At 35.9% G+C, this 22,196-nt stretch overlaps 1 protein-coding gene and 1 long non-coding RNA gene across 3 annotated transcripts in view; one reads left to right on the top strand and one right to left on the bottom strand.

Moving 5' to 3' along the window:
• The window catches only part of LOC139080415 (uncharacterized), a 42,046-nt gene extending 37,799 nt beyond the window's left edge, over positions 1–4,247 (top strand). The window contains exon 3 of the long non-coding RNA XR_011534919.1: positions 4,020–4,247. This is a non-coding gene — a long non-coding RNA (uncharacterized lncRNA). The remainder of the gene's footprint in view (positions 1–4,019) is intronic.
• CUBN (cubilin) overlaps positions 1–22,196 on the bottom strand; it is a 256,044-nt gene that overhangs the window by 90,712 nt on the left and 143,136 nt on the right. For both annotated transcript variants that reach the window (XM_070600806.1, XM_008510973.2), the window contains 5 exons: positions 21,002–21,134; positions 10,062–10,267; positions 8,879–9,063; positions 6,962–7,154; positions 3,885–4,082 (listed from right to left, as the gene is read on the bottom strand). In XM_070600806.1, the coding sequence (XP_070456907.1) occupies positions 3,885–4,082; positions 6,962–7,154; positions 8,879–9,063; positions 10,062–10,267; positions 21,002–21,134 (915 nt within the window). The remainder of the gene's footprint in view (positions 1–3,884; positions 4,083–6,961; positions 7,155–8,878; positions 9,064–10,061; positions 10,268–21,001; positions 21,135–22,196) is intronic.

The raw sequence follows: 22,196 nt of genomic DNA, 5'->3' as shown, positions 1-22,196 counted from the left end.
ATCAAAGCAACCGTCACAGTCAAAGCAGGAATGGAGCAAAGGGGATTATAACAGACTTGGACTCTTTGGCTGGAAAAATATGTTGTTTTTTCCCTAAGGCAGTGAATTAATGAATTTAAAGCTTATAAAAAACAAAAATAGAATATGAGACATGAGGAAATTTGCCCTTTTACCCAACCAGCAAAATGAGTCCTTTTGACATTGACTACCACCTCAAACTCATTTATTATTGACTACTTCAGAAAACAAGTTATTTTCTGTGATCACAAATGTAATGGCATAGTTATAAATCCAAGAAGCCTGAAAAGGCATTCTTGGGAGGGTTTCAGACCTCTGGAAACATTTGTATTTTTTATGATTAAAAGTTTATCTCTTTAACTCCTTTTGCACTAATTGTCTTCAATATGCTTTTTGCTACACATTTCACTCCAAATTGTTTTTGTTGACTTATTCTCTAATTACCCATTTTACAAAATTTGGAAGTTTATTATTGGTTATTTATTTCATATGAATATATTTTATCTCTCAATGAGACTGGGTACATTCTGTTGATTTTTACATTTTGTTTCCAAACTTCACTTCAGACCGTCTGATGTAAGAATGCTTATTTCTAATACCTTATTGATTAACTAACTGATTAGTTGGTAGATAACCCAATAACCACAAGATAATTTCACCTCCTCCCAGTGTCCATAATAAATACTAGGGTATTTCTACAGCCTTCCACAACATCGACATATGGATTTCAGCAGGCATGAACCCCATCTTTAAAGAGAGGGACAAGTCAAAGAACAGTGAAGGGCTGGATCTAGAGGGTAGTTTGGTGATTCTCTCTCCAATCCCACCTTCCCATTTTAGAGATGTGGAAACTGAGGTCCCAAGGACACTGGTAGCTGATATTTCTTGAAAAGTTACTATGACCACTTTGAGTACCTTACATGTAATATCTGATTTTATCTTCACAATAACGCTGTTAGGTTGGTATTATTAGTATCTCCATTTGGTAGATAGGAAACAGGCTTAGAGGGGATGCATGACTAGCCCAAGGGCACAGAGCATAGGAGTAAACAAGGGTTTGAAACCTTGGACAGTTAACTCCAGATGCCCAAACTATGCTAGTAAATGAGCTCTTTAAGATGATAAAGAAAGTACATGTCAGATCTAAGAACAGACCAAAGGATTACTGATTTTTGACAAAATTTTTTTTTCTTTTTTCTTTCTTTCCTTTTTTAAAAAAATTTTTTCTACACCCAATGTAGTTTCATGGCACCTCAGTTTGGGCGAATCTTTAGATGCAAAATTTGTTGGTGCATGGTCTGGAAAAGAATGATTTCATTTTGAACCGTGACAACTCTACAAAATGAGTAAGCAGGTGGAAGAGCGACTCAGCTCTGCAGGGCCCTCTCTGGGGTGGCTCAGGAACGTCCACACCACCCCAGGAGCAAGAGCCAAGGGCCAAGGGCCTGCGATGACTGGCCAATTGCACAAGTGACTACAGGTATCATTGCTTGTTGTCAACTGGCTTTAGATATTGGCTTCAGAATGGTATATGCCCCTGCTCCTCAGAAGCAAAAGACTGGATGGACAGAGAACAAATAATTGAAGTGGAATTTAAAATTTAATTCTGAAAATAGATTAATACTGTGCAAATGAACAAAATACCCATCAGCTGACAGATAGTAGGCACTGAACTATTTCTTGAGTGATTAAATAAGCAAATAAGGAAAGATGGAAGCCATTGGTTGTCTACTCATGGTGTTGTGGATAAAAAGGAATCTATATGGATGGGTCACACAATCAATATAAAATACTGTCTTTGTTTTGGCATATACCTCAATTTGCTGAGCTCTCTCAAGCAGCTCTGTCTCAGCAAGAACAATTCATTCGATAAAGAGGATATGACAAAACCTCTCTTAGAAATATCTCTAACAAAATTAATTGAAATCTAAATTAAATTATTCTGAACTCTGCATCTACAAAATGCCAAGACTTTTGCTAGAGAATTGTGCATTCATTTCGTGAATCCTCACAACAACCCCACGAGGGAGATATTATTCTCCCTTTCACAGATGATAGAACAGACTTGGAGCCATTTGGTGACTTGCACAAAGTGACACAGAAGGAGAAAAGGACAGCTCTTAGGTTTCAGGCTTCCAAGAACGGTTATTGGTGAAACAAAAAGCAACTCCATAGAAAGTGATTTTTAAAAGAATAACCATAATTTACTTCATTGACATGGTTACCTACCGAAGATATTTTTTTTAAAGTTCCTACTGGGTTCTGAACCGTCATGATATGTGTGCAAGGACACACTAATTTCATTACATGAAAAGTTTTAAATTTTAACATCCACAGGAATGCCTCAATGAGAGGAAAAATGATAGTTCCTCTGGGCAATGTGCTGATAGCTGACAGTCGATAGGCAAAAGGGGGAAAGCTAGGGTTTAGCGTCTCATTATGTTTGTAGTATTGATTCAAGTCTTTACTTAGTGTCCAGCCTCTGCAGAAGGATAATGAAGCACCTCCACCGTTGGATTTTTCTCCCAGGGTTGAGGGCATCAGTAAGATAAGAGTTGCACCCTAGTAACCTATGGGCCAAAAGCAGACACATGTTTGTTTGGTCCACAAAATGCTCTGAAGAATTCTTCATAATTTCCAAAATTTAACAAATGGAAAATTTCTACAAAATTCTATGTTGCTCATATCTCTTGGAAAATAGGAAGACCCATAACACTGAGCCTGCACTCCTAGTAGCCGCCCATGTAACCCTGCTCTCTGGTTTAACACTTTTCTGGTTATGTTACCTGTTGTCTAGGTAGGCATTGGAGGTTGCAATATCTTTATCAGGCAGAGCAGTGGCTCTCAGATGTTAGAGGCCATCATTATTGCCCACAGACAGGGACTAAGGTCAGGTAAGTGAAGCACTTGCATCATGGGCAAAATTTAATGAGATGCCAAAGACTTTAGAAATCAAGATAAATAATATTTTTGTGTAATATTAAAAAAATTGAAATGTAATGTAAAATGATCAAAATTCAAAATTTTAAATAAAAACAGAACCTGACCCTGCACTTTGCATGATCCTGCCTTTATTTCCTCACCCTAAACTTGGACTTTCCTGGAAGATTTTTAAATCACAGATCTGGGATCCATCCTCAGAGTTTCCAGTTTAATCCATCTGGGGTGAGGCGGAAAATGTTGCATTTCTAACAAGTTCCCAGGAGACACTGATGCTGCTGGTCTGGGGACCACGTTGTGAGAAACACTGATCAGAGGATATGGCCTGCCTCCTCTCCTCCATCCCGTGCAAATTGTGAAGCACAATTTTGTGCACGTTGCATGTTAGCACAATTCACATCCCTCACTCATTGCACAGCAACACCTCACTTGCATATAGAGGAAACAATGGCAAAATATTAGCCCTTCATTCTACCCATTCTACCCAGAGATTCAGGAGACAGAGAAAATTGAATACATTGCAATTATAAATACTTTTTCACACTTGGATCTTAAAGCCATAGGTAGAAAATATCAAGATTTATCTCCAACATCTTTCAACAAGAAAGCAGCACAGCCTGAAAACTCAGATTATTATTTCCTACTTAAGTCAAAGGCGGTGTTTTCTCTTAGGAACATAATGCTGTCCCTGACTTAGTATGTGGATTATTTTATCACAGGCCATTTCATACTTTCCTTACATTCTTTACAAATAATAGCCAATTCTGATATTTGGTGCCTTCATTGATCATAATATCTGTGAAATTCTATGCAAAATGGACAGAGGTAGTAAACACGTATGATTATAATTGAAAGTAACTAAATTTGCGTCAGGGTTGAAACTTTGTAGTTTTCTGTTTTGTTTTGTATTTTAAAATGTTTCTCACCGTCTCTTATCACAAGTTTATCGAAGTTGCAGGTTCTGTGAGCTTCAATATCCATGGAAAGGATGTTGAGTTCTACAGTAGAATCTGGAGCCTGAATAAGCCACATACAGTCAGCTCTATTATTGTATCTTTCAGGCCAGCCTGGGGAGAAAAGAAAGACCGGCGCATCTCCTGTCCTCAGGAATCCACCACAAGCACCTGGAGAATGAAAAGCACTGCCTGTGAAATACCTCTGACGGAAAAGCAGCCAGCCACGTCCACATCCACTTTAAAGTGGTAGTTTCATACTAAAATGAAACAGCCAATTAAAACAACTTCTCAAAGAAATCTATAAATATTTCATTAAACCCACTGATTCAGACAGCTGTGATTTCCATAATTTAATTTTGTGTCAGAAAAACACATTGTATTCTACTTTTTTCGCCATAATTTTGCCACACAACCCATTAATTAATGAGAGCCTATTATTTGTCAAGCACAGAGTAAGTGCACATAGAAGACCGACATGCTCAAAAGTTGATTTTGACAATTTTTGCAAATGTTCTCATCGTTTTTATGCAGGAAAGGATTTTTTAGAGGTCCTTACTCCAGAATTTCAGAAGTTTATGATTGTTATACCAGTATATGTTTGCATCTCATTGAAACCACCACGAAGTGAATGTACAATTTTAGAGGACTAGATCCTAATTCCTTTATCCTGTTACTACATAGACTACAGAAGTAAAGGAAAAAGCATGTAAAGCAATTTCCAAGTGGAAGATCTTACTATTATTCAGTGTCTTCAAATATTAAGATTTTCCTCTATATGAAATATTTCTTGCTTGAATTTATGAAGGCACTTGTCACATTAACTGACTATGGGTCATCAGGACTGTTTGTCAAATATTCCATTTTTCTTCACTTCCAAACACAGTTTCACCCTGTGAATTGCACTTTTGTGGTTAAGTGAGGCCATTTGACCAGTTGTGTCCAATGAATTATGAGCAAAATGACTTGTGTCCCTTTAAGCAGAGCACTTTTAGACTGAGACATGCCAGGGCTCTCTTTCCTCCTGCCATGGTCACAGGCAATGTCGTGGATAGTGGCAGCTCCAATAGCCTGGGTTATGGAGCGATGATGATGACAAGGCTCATAGTTAATCTAAGCGGGATATGTAGCACAAACCAGAAAAAAATCTTGTTTTCTTCAGCCACTCAAGACAGTGGAATTGTTTGTTACTGCAGCATATCTGAGCATGTCCTGGCTGATATGCTGACTCATGTTTCCCTACTTGACATGTTTAATTTCCTTCAGATGACCCTAGTCCACATTAGGCTCAGTTTCCTTCATTTGCTTTTTTCCTGCCTGTACCACCTGCTTTGTCATTTAATAATTTAATTACTATATATTTTTTTGTTTTTGTTTTGCATGAGGAGGATTAGCCCTGAACTCACATCTTCCTCTACTTTATATGTGGGATGCCTCCACAGCATGGCTGATGAGCAGTGTAGGTCCACACCTAAGATCTGAACCCACTAACCCAGGACACCGAAGTGGAGCATGCTGAACTTAACCACTATGCCACGAGGCCAGCCCCACTATATTGTTATTTAACTGACATATGAATGCTTTATCTTTCCCAATTTCTTTTAAGCTCCTAGAGAGTAGAGATTATATCTTGGTTTGTTTTCTTAGTCACTTCAGTTTATCTATAAAAAATTTTCAATAAATATTTGTTGAGGAATTAAATATATGTATGTATAAGAAATGCTGATGGTACAATGCTTAATACACTAACACATTTTAAAATGTTAAGCTTTTTTTTGGTTTTAATGAAACTTTCAGAATATGATGTCATCATACCATCTAGATAACTAGTAAATTATAAAATTCTCTTACCCTGTTACTTTCCCCTTTCCTTGTTCTTAATTAGGAAAAATGAGATTTATGATACATATTCACTCATTGAACTAAATCATAGAATTATAGAACATAAGTATGAGATAAGAATTTGTTATTTTTTTGAGTACTAAATTATATTTGTTGATATCATGTTCTGCATGAGTAAGCGATGCCTTCTCTAACTTGAGATTTGTGGATATAAAAAAAGATGAACTCAAGTTTACTTATCAGAGCCAACCAGAATTAAATGGGTAGCTCTAAATTACATTCGGCAATCTTGCTGACGGTTCTCTGCACTTAGATAAATATATTAATATTTAAAGGAAGAATTTCAAGCACTTTACAAGGGAAGTGAAAATAACATCTCAGGACAGAATACTAAGGAGCATTGAATAAAAATAAGTATGAATTATACCTTTATCAGTGATACAAATTCCCAAGAAGTTAGAAGCAAAAAGACTCTAATCTTTTGGGTCTGTTTAGTTCTAGAACAAGCTCAAAGTTAGAATATTCTTCAATGGGATGCTATGACAGTGTGTCGCACTCAGGTATTGCAAGCACTGAAAATACCCTCTGAGAAATGTCTGCAGAATTCCCTCTATGCCAGCCCTCAAATTCATAAGAGCCATTCAAAATTATTTAAACAACTTTTCAAGGAAAAGGACAGTCTCCCCAAACACAGCTTACTAAAGGAATTAAAGATGTCTTAAAAATAGTAAAATAAAAGTTCAAAAATTAGGCCAACTTGCCTTGAAATCTGAAGGTTTACAGCAAGCTAAGGAGAAAGTGGAGCATTTCTGAAAGCACGTTGAAAATGAAATATACAGAAAAAAAGTTACTTCTGTCTACTAGTTTGTGTGTGTGCGTGCATGGTATTTACAAATCAAATGTTCAGAGATCTCTAAAGTGGTCTTTAGAATTGTAAGTAGAATATCTCATGGATACTAAACTCCTAATTAATATACAAAATATAACACAAAACTAGCAGTTTTTAGAAACTAATGTACAATTTTTACAAAATGTAGTATTCATGAAATTAAAAGAACACATGAACATATGAGGAAGGGTTTGGGGGCTGCAGTTACTCTCCTTACTCTTTTGTGTATTTGGCTCCTATTATGGTACGACCCTTTGAAATATTGGCCTACACATATCACCTCCTTTAAAAAAAGAATTCCATTTATTACCAGACACACCTGTAGCAACAGTAGGTAAAGGTCCAGCAGAGACATTCATTGCAAACCACTCCAGAAGGAATCCTTTCCCTGAGACTGAAGAGTCAGAAGAAAACTGAAATGTCAAAGAATTTCTACTGGAGCTGAAAGACTCGGTCTGGGTACCACAGTAAGTCCCAATTAGGCGGGAATGAACGCCAAGTCCATCATAAATCTGCATGTCAAAAAGAGATAATAGAGCATTAAATTTAAGCAACTGAGCAAAGTTTTTCTTGATAGAAGAGAAAACTAAAAGTATGCCTTATGTTATTATAATTTTGTCATAATTAAAAAAACAATAAGTGTATATATAAGCAACAATTATGTATCAGTTTAAAATGAAAGTGCCATTAAACATAAAATATGATTGGAAATAATTTAAAGTGTTTTAAAATAACTTGTATCTCTGCTGCAAAATGATATTAATAAACATGTTCTGTGTGATATAGCTCATTATAGGACTTACGGTAAAATTTGGGGGTGGAAAAGTAGGAACAAGTCTAGCTGCACACAAACAATGGCACCTGTTGAATGTGCTTTGGGGCCTCGAGAGGAGGAATTAGGAGGAAAGGGAAAAAACAACAAGAAAGAAGAAAGGCTTAATGAGAGAAAGTGGCAGTATCCTACAGGACTCCATGTCCCCACAGAAGTAAAGAAGCAGAATTAATGACAACACAGGAATCACAGTTTACAGGCCCTGCACACATTGAAACACTCAATAAGCCTTTTTCACGTGGTTGAAAATATTAAATTACCTATTTAGAGACATATTTTGTGATAGTTTCCAAACACAGACCATGGAGCACTTTTTTGTTCCCCTGCACATGTGGATGGATACTATTCAACCACATTTCCTACCCTTCTTTCCATCTTCTTCTGAATCATTTGGAACAAATTCATGGTAATGGTTATCATAAATTTCTCTACTGAAACTACTATATTAGCTCAGATTTTCATATTATGTAATAATTATTTCCACGCACACTGAGCATTTACCAGGTACTGGGTTCTATGGGAGGCATTGTGGACTCAAGATGAATAAGATAGAATCCTGGCCTTCAAGTATTTTATAGCAAAATAGTCAACCTCATAGAAGCAGAGAGTAGAATAACACTTGCTAGGAGATGAGGCAAGAGGGAAATAGGGAGATGTTGATCAAAGGATACATAGTTTCAATTATGCAGAATGAATAATTCTGGAGATCTAAGTACAGCAATGCGACTATAGTTAATGATACTGTATTGTATACTTGAAATTTGCTAAGAGGGTAAATCTTAAGTACTCTCAGTATGCCAAAAATAAAACCAAAACCAACCCAAAAGATAACCATGTGAGCTGATGGATATGTTAATTAGTTTGATTGTGGTAATTATTTCACAATGTATACATATATCAAAACATTAAGTTGTACATCTTAAATCTACACAATATTTATTCGTCAAATATACCTCAACAAAGCTAAGGGAAAAACAAGAATGTGATAGTGTTTCTTTCAGAATTGATGCAGTAACCAATGTCTGTATGGCAATGATCACCACAACTTTTATATTATTTATTTTAAAATGATCCTGAAAATTTTTAACACTCTAACATAAGAATAAATAGGAAAATGGGATATAAGATAGAATAAATAGTTAATTAAGCTATACATACATGCTTAGACAAAGCCCAATAGGTAAATTACAATAATGCTAAAATAAAAAACCCTTAGATACAGAATCAAAGATAATAAATATAATACTGGAATTACCTTTGTATAGGGGTAGAAAGGGTAATCATGATTTAGGGCAGACCATCCCATATGATTTTCAAATGCTTGAATAGACATTAACTTGGATTTATTTTTGCAAATAGCAATTTACCAAACTTTATAAACATCAATTGCACTTGGAAACTCACCCTTAACTTGTCATAATAGCAGTAATTTGCTGCTTCAATGTCCATCTCCAAGATGCTCCCGTGGATAACTTGAGACTCGTTCACATTCACTATCCATTGGTAGTTGGAGTTGTGGGGGTAATTTCCAGGCCATAAGGGAGAGGCAACTTTCCCATGAGTTCCAACAATATTATCATTGCCAAATACTAGGAGGGAAAATGGACAGTAAATCAGACCTACTTAGAACAGCTCTTTAATCAAATAAAAGAAACAAAAGGCAAGGGATGTCGAAAGCAATAGACTTTTAATTGACTAGGATTTCTTTTCTGAACACTGAAAGAAATACTGCTTCCCTTTTGGTTTCTGTGCTGTGTATTAATTCCTCAGAGAAGGGTGATTTTGTGAATGGAATTCCCCCTCCTTAAAAGGTTGCATGGTGAAAAAATAGATGTAACTTCTCATGGGATCTGGGGTTCCCACACCCGCAGGGGATATGGGGACATGGGAAGGAAAGGGAATTACCAGCCCATTTTTAAATTTTGGTTTACCTATTCCACTTTGTTTTATAAAAGAATGGAACATGATTTTAAAATCCAATAAGATAAGACAAACTGGCATTTTGGAATCATGTATAGAATAGCTAATTATGGAAAAGTTGAGTTAGAAAATAAAAATATTTAACATTTTATCCTATTAGAACAATACCGTGTTGTTACAATATCTGAGCAATATAAAATAATATATGTTATATATCTTAATATATAATATTATCTTAAGTCAATATAATAATATCTTAAGTCAATCCTGGAGTAACACTAAATGTTTTGAATTTGAAGAATATAGAATTTATGGGCTCAAAAGAAACACATTTCCTATAAATATGCCAAACCTGAGCTATAATACATTAGAAGACTCTTTAACAAAATATAATGAAAAATATTTAATTTAACATTAGGTAGAAACTGGAGCTTAAAAAGAATGTTAGAGCCATTGAGAATGCTCTCCCTGGTTCTTAAAGAGCCATTCATATATAATTTAGTTTTTCTAATATATGTTATCATGAAGTGATTCTACAAAGACAACAAATATAGAATAATGTAAAGTTCAGAATTGTTTTTATTTAGCTCACTACTGAAAAATTTGTTATCCTTTCTAGGTTGTAGGACACATTCTGGAAGCCATCACTAAAACAGAAGCAACTTACTGTTAGTAAACGTGGCCTGGAAGCCTGTGCCACTTCCTGAGCCATCTGAGACAAATCTGATCCACAGGACATGCCCAAGAATGGACGAGTAATTGAGGGGGAGGACGCTTCCACAGTATCGTCCCACCAAGTGACCAGTGGCGTTTCCTTGCCGGATCTCCACAAAATCTCTGCTACAGTCCGGAGAATCCTCCAACTGGAAAGTTCTGGTTTGAAAAGGAAAACAAGTTTTGAGGGATTCAATTGACAGAACAAGCTTTGGGATTATCCTGACTCACATGCTAGGTTAACCTGTTCGCTTTTTTAAAACTTTCTTTAACTTTAATCACAGTATCTTTCAGCTAACTCAAAAAGTTTCCTTCACTCCAATTTGTTGAAATGTCTATTTAAGAGATACAAATATAACTAATAAATTAATTAACTTATAAATAAGATAATTAATAAAGATAACTAATAAAACTGCCTTCAAGGAGTTTTCTTTACAGGGGAAAATTGGGCAAGAATACGGAGAAAAATACATTATAAGGCAGACTATCATAGGTGCCATCAGAGCTATAAAGTGGTATAAAAATTCTGAGGCAGACATCACATTTGATTGTGAGGCTCAGTAATAGCTCGATGGAGAGATTTTTTGAGATGAAAATGCTAGATTTAAGGTGCAAAAATGGTGGGCATAAAATGCATGCATACAAAAACACATATGCAGAAAAGGGGGGACATATTTAGAAATCTGTGAGGGGTCTAGTTTGGTGAGAACGTTGGGTACCTTGAAGAAAATATTTGGAGACTTAGCTGGAGCAGCATGATGCACTAATTTTGGCAGAGCTTATATGCCAGTCAAATGCATCTATACTTAATTTCTGCAAAGGTAGGAAAAATATGGAATTTGTAATAATACAGGCTAGTGCTCAGAAATGTGGCCTACTCAACTTGTATTATATTCTGCAATTATGATGACATGGGGGAATGAAAGATAGGAAATAATATCTACCTCATATGACTGTCATTAGTAACATATACAGAGTCTGGAATATCTACTTCATAAGATTGTCATTAGTAACATATATAAAGAGTTGGAAACATGTAGGTGCTAAGTGGATGCTTTTAAAACTTGGTCTTAATGTTTACAAAACTTGGATATAATCAAGATAGTGTGGTACTGGTGCAAGGGTAGACAAATAGATGAATGGAATAGAAGAGAAAGCCCAGAGAAGGGCCCACAAATATACAGCCAACACAACCCAATACACGGTGCCAAGACAATTCAACAGGGAAAAGAAAGTCATTTTAACAAGTAGTGCTGCAATAACTCGATATCCTTATGGAGGAGAAAAAACAAAACACCACAACCTCTGCCTCTCTCCATACACAGAAACTCATTTAATATTTCTCATAGATGTAAACAAAAAAACTAGAACCATAAAACTCCTAGAAGAAAACAGGGAAGAATATCTTTACAACCTTGGAGTAGGCAAATATTTCTTAGGTAGAATGCAAAAGACATTAGCCATAAGATTTAGAAAATTAGTAAATTTGACTTCGTCAAAAATAGAAATTTGTCCTCATTAAAGATATGAATAAGAAAATGAATAGGCAAGTCATAGACTGTGGAGGAGGGAAGGAGAGGTAATTGCAAAATGTATATCTAACAAGGGACTCATATCTGGAATAGAAAAGAATTCCTACAAACAAACAATGAAAAAACAAATGACCAAATTAAAAGTGGACAAAAGACTTGGACAGACACTTCATAAAGAAGATGAGTGAATGGCCAATGTGAAAAGTACACTACATCATTATTCATAGAGTAATATAAATTAAATATCACAATAAGACATTTCACACCCATCAGAATGGCTAAAATAAAAAAGACTGAGAAGATGAAACATTGGCAAGTCTGCAGAGCTGCTAGAAGTCTCAGATGTGCCTGGTGGGAACGTATACTGATGGAACCATTCTGAATAATTATTTGGCAGTTTCTTATAAAATTGAATACACATCCAATTAATGCCCCAGAAATTCCACCCCAAGAGGAATAAAGACACAGGATCATGCTAGTATCCTGAAAATAAAAGAACTCTTACAACTCAAAAATAAAAAAAACAAATAACTCAAAAAATGGGAAAGGAATTGAGTAGACATTTCTCCAAAGAAAATATATTATGAATGGCCAATAAGAACATTAAAAGATGCTCGACTTCATTAGTTATTAGGGAAATGCAAATCAAAACCACAATAAGATAATACTTCACGCCCCCCCAGATGGTTATTATAAAAAAAATGGAAAATAACAAGTGTTGATGGGGATATGGAGAAATTGGAACTCTAGCACATTGCTGGTGAGAATGTAAAATGGTGCAGCCACTGTGGAAAGCAGTTTTGTGGTTCCTTAAAAAGTAAACATAGAATTACCATATGATCCAGTAATTCTACTTCTAGGTATATGCCCAAAGGAATTAAAAGCAGGGACTTAAACAGATACTTGTATATCAATGTCCACAGAAGCATTATTCACAGTAGCCAAAAGATAGAAACAACTCACATGTCCATCAATAGATGAATGGATAAAGAAAGTGGATAAACAGATGAATGGAAAAACAAAGCCATATATGGTTATATATATCCACATATATATATACATAATTTGTTTGAGATATTTAACTTATTTGATAAACAAGCAAAACAAAAATATATAACCATTTATATATTTGTATATATAACCACATTTTATATACACACAGTAGAATATTATTTAACCTTAAAAAAGAATGACATTTTGATACATGCTACAACACAGATGAACCTTGAAAACATTATGCTAAGCAAAATAAGCCAGACACAAAAGGACACAAATTGTATGATTCTACTCATATGCAACAACTGGAATAGGGAACAGAAAGAGACAGGAAGTAGAATAGAGGTTACTACCAGGGGCTGAGGACAGGGGGAATGAGGAGTTATTGTTTAAAGGGTACAGAGTTTTTGTTTAGTATTATGGAGAAGTACTGGAAATGGATAGTAGTGATGATTGCACAAAATTGTGAATGCATGTAATACCACTGAATTGTATATATAAAAAGGGGTAAAATGCTAATTTTTATGTTATGTATATTTTACTACATTAAAAAAACAGAGGAATTTTGAGTAGTAAAATTAGATGACCACAGATCTGCTTGAGAAAACTATCTTCAGTAATGTATAATGGCAATATAATATAACAACATAATGGCTGGGGGCAGGAGAAAGATGTAATTTTGTCTTTTGATATATTGAATCTAATATAACGGTGTATCACCCAAGTGGAATTATCTATTGGGGCTAATATGTAGGTCTGGACTTCCGAAGAGACCCTGGGGCTGTACTCGGAAATCACATGTATGTATATGATAATAGCTGAAAGCATGGCTAGATTGGGAGCTTAGAAATGAAAAAGTGGGAAGTAATTAACAGAGAAAGAGATAAGAGATGAGAGCAGAAGCTTAGGGGACACCCATATTTTGAGTACAGTGAAAGGTAGAGGAAACAGTAAACACAGGAGTAGTCTGAAAAGCAATTAAAAACAAGGTCAATGTCACGTCACAGAAGCCAAGAGAAAACTAAGGAGAGAGTGATAGAGTGATGAAGAGTGTCAAATGAGGCAAAGATCTAGGCCTAAGAAGAGGTTACAGGATTTGGTTACCAAAAATAAGTTAGTAACTTTTAAAGTAGCAGTTTCAGAGAATTCACGACAGAATTCTTTTTCAAACATACTAACCAGTAAATTAGATGATTTTTGTGATTTCCACAAGCTAGTGAATTACAATAACAACAACAGTAACAAGCTTTCTACAACATCCAACAATTAAAATTCAAAAATTCTCTATAGTTACTCTTTTCATGTGTCTATTAACATGTATAAAAATGTATCTATATAGTTGACCACAAATCAAGTCTCAGAAAATATTAAAACTATTAAAAACCATGTTCTTGAGGCCGGCCCAGTGGCCAAGTGGTTAAGTTTGTGCGCTCCACTTTGGCAGCCCAGGGTTTCGCCACTTTGGATCCTGGGCAAGGACATGGCACCACTCATCAGGCCATGCTGAGGCAGCGTCCCACATAGCACAACCAGAGGCACTCACAACTAGAATATACAACTATGTACTGGAGGGCTTTGGGGAGAAGAATAAACAAACAAACAAACAAACAAAAATCCATGTTCTCTGACCACCATAAAATTAAATTAGAACACAGTAACAAAGAGATAACAAAAAGGTCCCACAATTTGGAAACATAAAACAACTTTCTATATAAATCATGTGTTAAACAAGAAATCATAATGGAAATTAGAATATATTTAGGACTGAATGAAAGAGAAAACATTATATATTAAAATTTATGGGATGTAGTCAAAGCAATATGTAGAGGGAAATTTATAGCCTTAAGTGCTTATATCAGAAAAGAACAAATATTAAGAAAAATAAACTAGTTGTCTAACCCCAGAAGTTAGAAAAACAAAGAAGAAAAAAACACAAAGAAAGTAGAAGAAACAAGACGACATCTGAAATTAATGAAACAGAAATGTAGAAAATACTAAAAAAGATTAAGGAAATCAAAAGCTATTTCTTTTATAAGACCAATAAATTATAAACCTCTACGACTAATCAATAATAAAAGAAAGCTTAAATGAGCAATACAACTAATAAGAAAAGAACATAATTATAGATATAGTAGAAATTTTTTAAACTATAATGAAATCTGTTAACAACCTTATGCCAATAAATTTGAATTCTTAGTTTTTTATGAAAATCAAATAATACAACTAGCTGAAGAAAAAATGAAAAACCTGAAAAGACCAATAAATCAATAAAAATTAGTAATAAAAATTACCCACAGACAAAGGAAAATAAAAATCCTAGCCCAGATGATTTTATAGGGGAATTCATCCAAGGCTTCAATAAATCAATATCCCACGCCTAATCTTCTGCAAAATGTAACAAAGAATAGAAAAGAAGGGAGAATCTCCAACTTATTTAATGAGGTTAGTATAACTTTGAGAGCAAAATCAGTCAAACGATTTCAAAGAAAGAAAAAGGTTAAGTCAATCTCACTTAACAATATAAATGAAAAATTCTATTTAATATATTAAAACTAATCCATCAATTTGTAAAATATATAAATCTTGAGCAAGTTGGACTAACAATGGTTTAAGATTAGAAGATCTATTAGAAAATTCACCACACACACAAAAAAATTAAAAGAGAAAAATACATGCAAATTTGCAAATTATATTAAGGGAGAATCAATGACAATTGCAGAAAAGCATTTGATAAAACTCAACACTTATTCATCATAAAAGTGTTAGAAAATTAGGAATAGAAGGAAATCTTTTTAATCAGATGAGAAATGCTTACCAAACAGCTACAGCAAATACACTTATTTACTTAGAGTTAAACATTTTCAAACATTTCCTTTAAGTTAAAAACAACGCAAGGAAACCTGCTCTCATCACCTTATTGCACATCATACTGAAGGATTTTCCAGTGCAATAAGACAAGAAAAGGAGAAAACAGGTTGTAAGGATTGGAGAAGAAGAGCTATAAATCAATATTCAAGAGAGCTCGTTCATTCATAAATACGTACTAAGCACCTTAATGTGTCAGACCTTCTTCTAGGCTCTGACTATACAGTGGTAGACAAGAGAGACAAAAATTTTGTCATTCTAGAGGACAGAATGGTTGCTAGATAAGATATTACACAAAAATTAATAGACTTCACTTATACCAGCAAACAAAAATTTAGAAACGTAACTTAGTCAACATTCATTCAACAAATATTTGACTCTACCATATTACCAGACATTGTCACAGGGGTTAGGGATAGGACAATGAAGAAAATAGACAACGTTTCTCCCTATGGGGAGATGATATTCTAGAAGGAGAGATAGATAATAAACAAATTACTAGATATATAGCGAGGCAGGAATAAGCTCTAGGAGGAAGAAATAAAATAATTAAGAGGTGATTATTTTAGGTAAGGTGAACAGGTTACATCTGTAATTTTTAAGTGGATGCCATATTCAATAGCCACAAAAAATAAGGTGTGTGAGAATAAATATAACAAAATATCTATAAGACTAGTATGGAAAAAATATGAAATTTTAATGAAGGACTTAAAAGAAGACTAAAATCGATGGAGAGATACTCCAAGTTCAAGAATATGAAGAGTCAATAAATATTCTCCCAAAATTAATTATAAATTCAATGTAATTCCAGTAAAATCAATAAGTATGGTTCCATTTATGTCAAATGTAAAACAGAAAGCAACACTATGTAGTGTGTATGGAGATATAATATATATATATATACACACACACACATTATACATGTACATGTATGTATATATTTTTATGTATGTATAATATACATATATGTATGTATATACAGTCAAGTGTCACTTAATGTCACTTAATTAAATGACATCACAATGATGAGGATAAGTTCTGAGAAATGCTTCATTAGGCAATTTCATCGTGTGAACATCAAGAGTACACTTACACGAGCCTAGATGGTGTAGGCTACTACACACCTAGGCTCTATGGTACTAATCTTATGGGACCACCGTCATATATGTGGTCTGATGTTGACCGAAATGTCATTATATGGTGCATGACTGTATTTTACTAGTAAAAGTAAAAAAACATGCACGCAGGTGAAACACAAAAAATCCAAAATATGAGCTACCTCTGACGAGAAGGTAAAGGCAGGTGGATGGGGGACTTTTGCTGTCTTGTGACATTTTATTTATTTAAAATTAATTTTTAAAGAAAAAAGTAATTCAATGGTTAAAAAAAGTAAAGGAGGTGAGTGCAAACTATCATTTTTTTCAGAACTAATTGGAGGAAGTTTTTGCTGAGAAGAGGAAGAACAAGACAAAGAGAAGAAGAAAGAACAACCTAGTAAGACTATAGAAAAGAAACTGTTGGAAAGGAAAAAAAATGTCTTGAGAATAGAAAATGTACTTCTCTATTGTGTGTATCTTTCAGTCAATGCTCAACATTATGTGTTGCAAGATTTCACGTGATGGTAAGAACAGTGCTCACCTGTGGCTCTATCTCAGCTAACGGATTAGGATGCTTAAGGTAGAGACAACCAGTCCTGAGACCCTGGCCACCTGAAGCCCCACTATGTGATCTGCGTATCAAGTGCACCTCTGAGCATTCACTGCTGACCAGGTCAGTCAAGCTCTACCACTAGCTTCTCAAGCCAGATACTAGCACTGGTAGGTCTCTAGCAAGACGAACAGTCAGTCTGTGGCTCTCACAACCCCATCAAGGCAGGCTACTACAGTATAGATCATCAGGATCTATATTCTAGACACCGTTTTAGCATCAAGCTGTGACTGATAACTGAGCAGCAGAAGAAATCAGGAAATAGCCACATCAGGCTAAACAAACTACACATTTGTCTTTCCCTCCCTTGTCTTCCTTGACAATTTGATTCTTTATAATGCAAATTTATATCTACAATCATTTTTGGCAAGGAATTGTTCTGAATCCATTTTAAGATGGCTGATAAATTTGGTGCTTAAATTCACCCTCAGTTTTATTACCCATGATATTATTACCGATGCAAAATATGCTGAAGTTGTTTTCTTCTGCTTCTCAGAAAGCAGGAAGGGAAGGAAGGGAGATAATTTTATTCACCAGGCAATTTACATAAAATCGCCCCTAAAATCTTTCCATTCAAAGTGCAGCGCACGCTCCAGCAGCATCAATATCACCCAATAGCTGGTTTGAAAGGAAGAATCCAGCCCCGCCAACCTACTGAATGAGAATGTGTATTTTAGCAAGATCCCAAGTGATCAATATGTACGTTAAAGTCTGATCCATTGGTCCAGAAGATTACTAAGTGCAGTTCTCTTCTGTTTTAGTATCAGACTGCTATAATCCAATGTGAAATGGTAGAAAAGACAATTCATTAGAAATGATGGTAAGACGATACCTATAAGAATGTAATTAAACCTGTTAAAAAGCTTTATTGTTCTTGGAAGTCTGTTATAGGCCAGTACATTTTATAAGCAAATCTATGCTCTTTCCAAACACTTTGGCTAAGATTGGTTAGTAAAAATATGATGTGGAACAAAAATAATGCAATCTCTGTTTCTCATTATCTCACTTTGATTTTTGAAACAAGATCAATCATTTTCTAAAAGCGCTCTGTAAGCATAAAATATACTTTCTGTTAATGCCTTTAAAATACTTTCTGTTAATGCCTTTAAATAGCTGTTTGACAAAAATCTCCTTTTTAGGTTTTATTTCTACCCCCCTCCTTTTTGTTGCAGATTCAAACGTAATTTCTGCAGTTTTTCTCCCTACTCAATTTCACTGCAATGTCCACAATCCAAACCCCACATTTTAGAACTTGATGTATTCCATATGCTTCTCATACGCTTCTCACAAACGCCAGGGGAATGTTTCCAAGCACCCATCTGGACATAGTTTAGACCAGAGCAGAAATAACCCACAGGCCTTGCCAGAACGCCCTTCTCATTTTCATCTACATAAAGAGGAACATCTTGCATTCTACAAAATTTATTTTAAAAATAAACCTCAAGCAAGTAACTCAAGATAATTAAAATTAACTTCTTATGGATGAGAAAGGAAAAAGCTGAGTCATCAAGATTTGTCTATACAGTAACCAGGCTTTAGTGTCTGTTAAACAGTAAAATGGATGAAACTTGCTTTTTGTGTTTATCTCCCATCTTCTAGAAGGAGAACCTAGTGTTGTCCATTTGGATTTAACTCTGAACTGCCACACCAGATACTTTAGAAATGGCAGAGTGAGAGAGTTTAACATTGGTTGAAATCTGGCATACATCAGCCTTGCGTTATACATTCCAAATTTGACATCTTTCACCCCATCAGTGGCCCTACGTGTATATTATTATCCCCTATAAATGAAGTGAATCTCTTTAGGTTTTAAATCACTAGCTTCTTGACATTAATTGATGAGACTGCCCCGTTCCTGGCAACCACTGAGCATCAGATTGGCAAAATGTGAATGTGGTGGAGACCAAGAGGAAAAAGAGCAAAAAGAAGCCCTATTATTTGGCAATTACGAGGCCTAGTAAGCCATGTGAAGGACTTTGGACTTTCTTATAAGGACAGGATCATGTTTCATTCATCATTATGTATAAAGTATCTAGCATGGGAGTAACATGTGCTGACTATGAGCCAGCGCATAGAGGGGCTCCATAAATATTTGCTCAGTAAAGGAATGCCTATATATCAGGTAAATATTATAGGTAGATAGATTTCTTCCCATACAGAACGTTGAGCTTTTAGTAGAGACAAACGCAAACAAAACCTCTTTTCCCTGTGGCAGCTTAAACTCTGCACTGCCCTTCAGCAGGCAGAGGTGTCTTTGTTTTAATACAATGCGCCTAGTCCCCTGAAGAGGCCCCCTCTGACTGATGGACTGAAAGAAAGCAACTTGAGATGTTGGAACGTGGTCCACAAATAGGACTGTTTTCTCATTTTTTTAATGCATTCTTGATGTAAAAAATGCCATGTCTAGGAGGAAAAGCAAGACTGTTTTGAATAAACAGGCCAGTATCCTCAAAACAATCTTCTCTCAACTGTAAGTTACTTATTGTATTCTCTTCAAAAACAGAATTGGAAATCCCAACCATAGCCCAATAATATGTAATATAGTATAATAAATAACTTTTCATTTAAAATGGCAATCTAAGGGGGCCAGCCTGGTGGTGTAGTGGTTAAGTTTCCACGCTCCACTTTGGTGGCCTGGGGTTCACAGGTTCAGATCCCAGGTGTGGACATACACATTGGTCATCAAGCAAGGCTGTGGTGGCATCCTACATACAAAAAATAGAGGAAGATTGGCACAGATGTTAGCTCAGGGCCAATCTTTCTCACCAAAAAAAAAAAAAAGCAATTTAAATACCAAAGTTTTATCACTCATAGTTGGTTAAGCATCTATTACCAGTGTGGCAGGTCACAGGGACCTCTCTAAAGATTGATTAAAAAGTCTCATTTTACTTACCATGTGCTTTTCACTATCTACTTCTAGAAAATACATTATTGTTGTTGAATTTAATCTAAGACCACTGAGAATGTGGAGGGATCCTACTGTTATTTCCATATCCATAGTCCCTCTTCAAAAAGTCTTACAGTTCAGGGTGGGCCAGTGGTGCAGTGGTTAAGTTTGCACATTCCTCTTCTGCGGCCCAGGGTTCGCCAGTTCAGATCCCGGGTGCAGACCTACTCATCGCTTATCAAGCCATGCTGTGACAGGTGTCCCACATATAAAGTAGAGGAAGATGGGCACGGATGTTAGCTCAGGGCCAGTCTTCCTCAGTGAAAAAGAGGAGCACTGGTGGCAGATGTTAGCTCAGGGCTAATCTTCCTCAAAAAATAAGCCTTACAGTTCAATGAGGAACATGAGAGTGATTTTACAAATCAATTGCTAAGTTCCAAAAAACTTCCAAAATCCTTCTTCTGATAAGAATAGAAGGAAAGGTGGATTGGAGTGGGGAAAAACTATATGGGTAAAGAAGACTTTATTGAGATGGAGATTTCTGCTGGAAGAAAGAATGTTAGTGACTCTGGAAGAATCTAAATGGTCCTAATTCAAAAAACGATAAAATTACTATTCTCTGCAAATGAACATTAGACAAATTAAGGCACCAAGAGCTCAGGCATGTACTTCTGGTGATGTTAGGCTGGACTTGAGAACCATTCTTGGGAGAATTTTCATGCTATTTATAACCCAAACTATGACTAAAACAGAGGAAATTTGGGAACACACGTCCTAAAGTTCCCACCATATTTTCTAATGGTTGCTTGGACACATGTGCTGTTCACTGTCCATCCTATTAGTAACAGAGCTTCCTTCCTGCCGATTCATTCGCACTGAAACAATACACCATAAAAAAAGATTTACATAAAAGACAGCTGGAGCCGGTTGCCAGGGGAACTGACAATGTTCCAGACACATTCCACATTAGAGGGATAAACTTCCGGGTAGCCAGGGCTGTTGACCGTGCCTTCAGCCATGTGGAAGTTTCCACCACAAGCTGGAAGAAAAGAGAAACAAAATGAGTGCCAGAGAGAAATCAAATACAAGACACCATAAGATAAAGGAGAAAGAACACGAGAGGAACTCTTAGCAGAATCAAAGGAGAGCCTATTTCCATTTCACATTAAAAAAAAAAAATCCCTGTCCTCTTTAAAAAAAGAAAAGATTCTGAAAACAGAAAACTGAAAGCCACAGGGTATGATGGATCAAAAAGAAATCTCTGTAGTTTCTTTTCTAAAAGGCTTTTCTCCCTTAACTATAACTTTATGTAATAAAAGACTTAGGGTTTTTTTGGTGAGGAGATTGGCCCTGAGCTAACATGTGTTGCCAATCTTCCTCTTTTTTTTCCGTCCCCAAAGCCCCAGTACATAGCTGTATATCTGGGTCGTAGGTCATTCTAGCTCCTCTATGTGGATGCCACCAGAGCATGTGGTGCTTGATCAGCGGTGCTAGGTCCGCGCCCAGGATCCAACCTGGTGAACCCCGGGCTACTGCCACCTAAACAGAGTGTGTGAACCCAACCACTATGCCACTGGGCCAGCCCCAAAAGACTTGTTTTAATGCTATGAGCACTCTGTATTTCTTACCAGGATGATGTTTTTAACCCTGGCCTAGGATGGAAGGCGGTATTCCAGCTCTTCTCTCTCAGGAGAACACTGAGAGACACACACAAATCTTGGTGTCCTACGGCTTTTAACTGCTAATAACCAGGAAGCCAGCCGCTGACAAACAGCACCTTCCTGGCTGAGACCCAGTACTGGGTGGCTCCTTTTCCCCTCCTTCCGATGTGCCACCATACATCCTGCATCAGTGACAACACCCATACCCTGCCTGAGCCAAACTGAGAGGCCAGGGAGAGTGTCTGTCCATAAGAGATGCCATCAGACACTGTCACTCAGGGGCTGCCTTAACAAACATGTCACAAGGGAGAAACAAGATGCTGATAAGCAAGTCATCTAAGATCATTCCAACCAATTCTCTCCACTTCCAGAGTCCACTATTAGCAGCATTAGTCACAAGAGCCAAGACATGGAAACAACCTAAGTGTACGTTGATGGAT

The sequence above is a fragment of the Equus przewalskii genome, chromosome 30 (assembly GCF_037783145.1).
Source record: "Equus przewalskii isolate Varuska chromosome 30, EquPr2, whole genome shotgun sequence".
NCBI lineage: Eukaryota > Metazoa > Chordata > Mammalia > Perissodactyla > Equidae > Equus > Equus przewalskii.
This window is presented reverse-complemented; position numbering and strand designations above follow the sequence as displayed.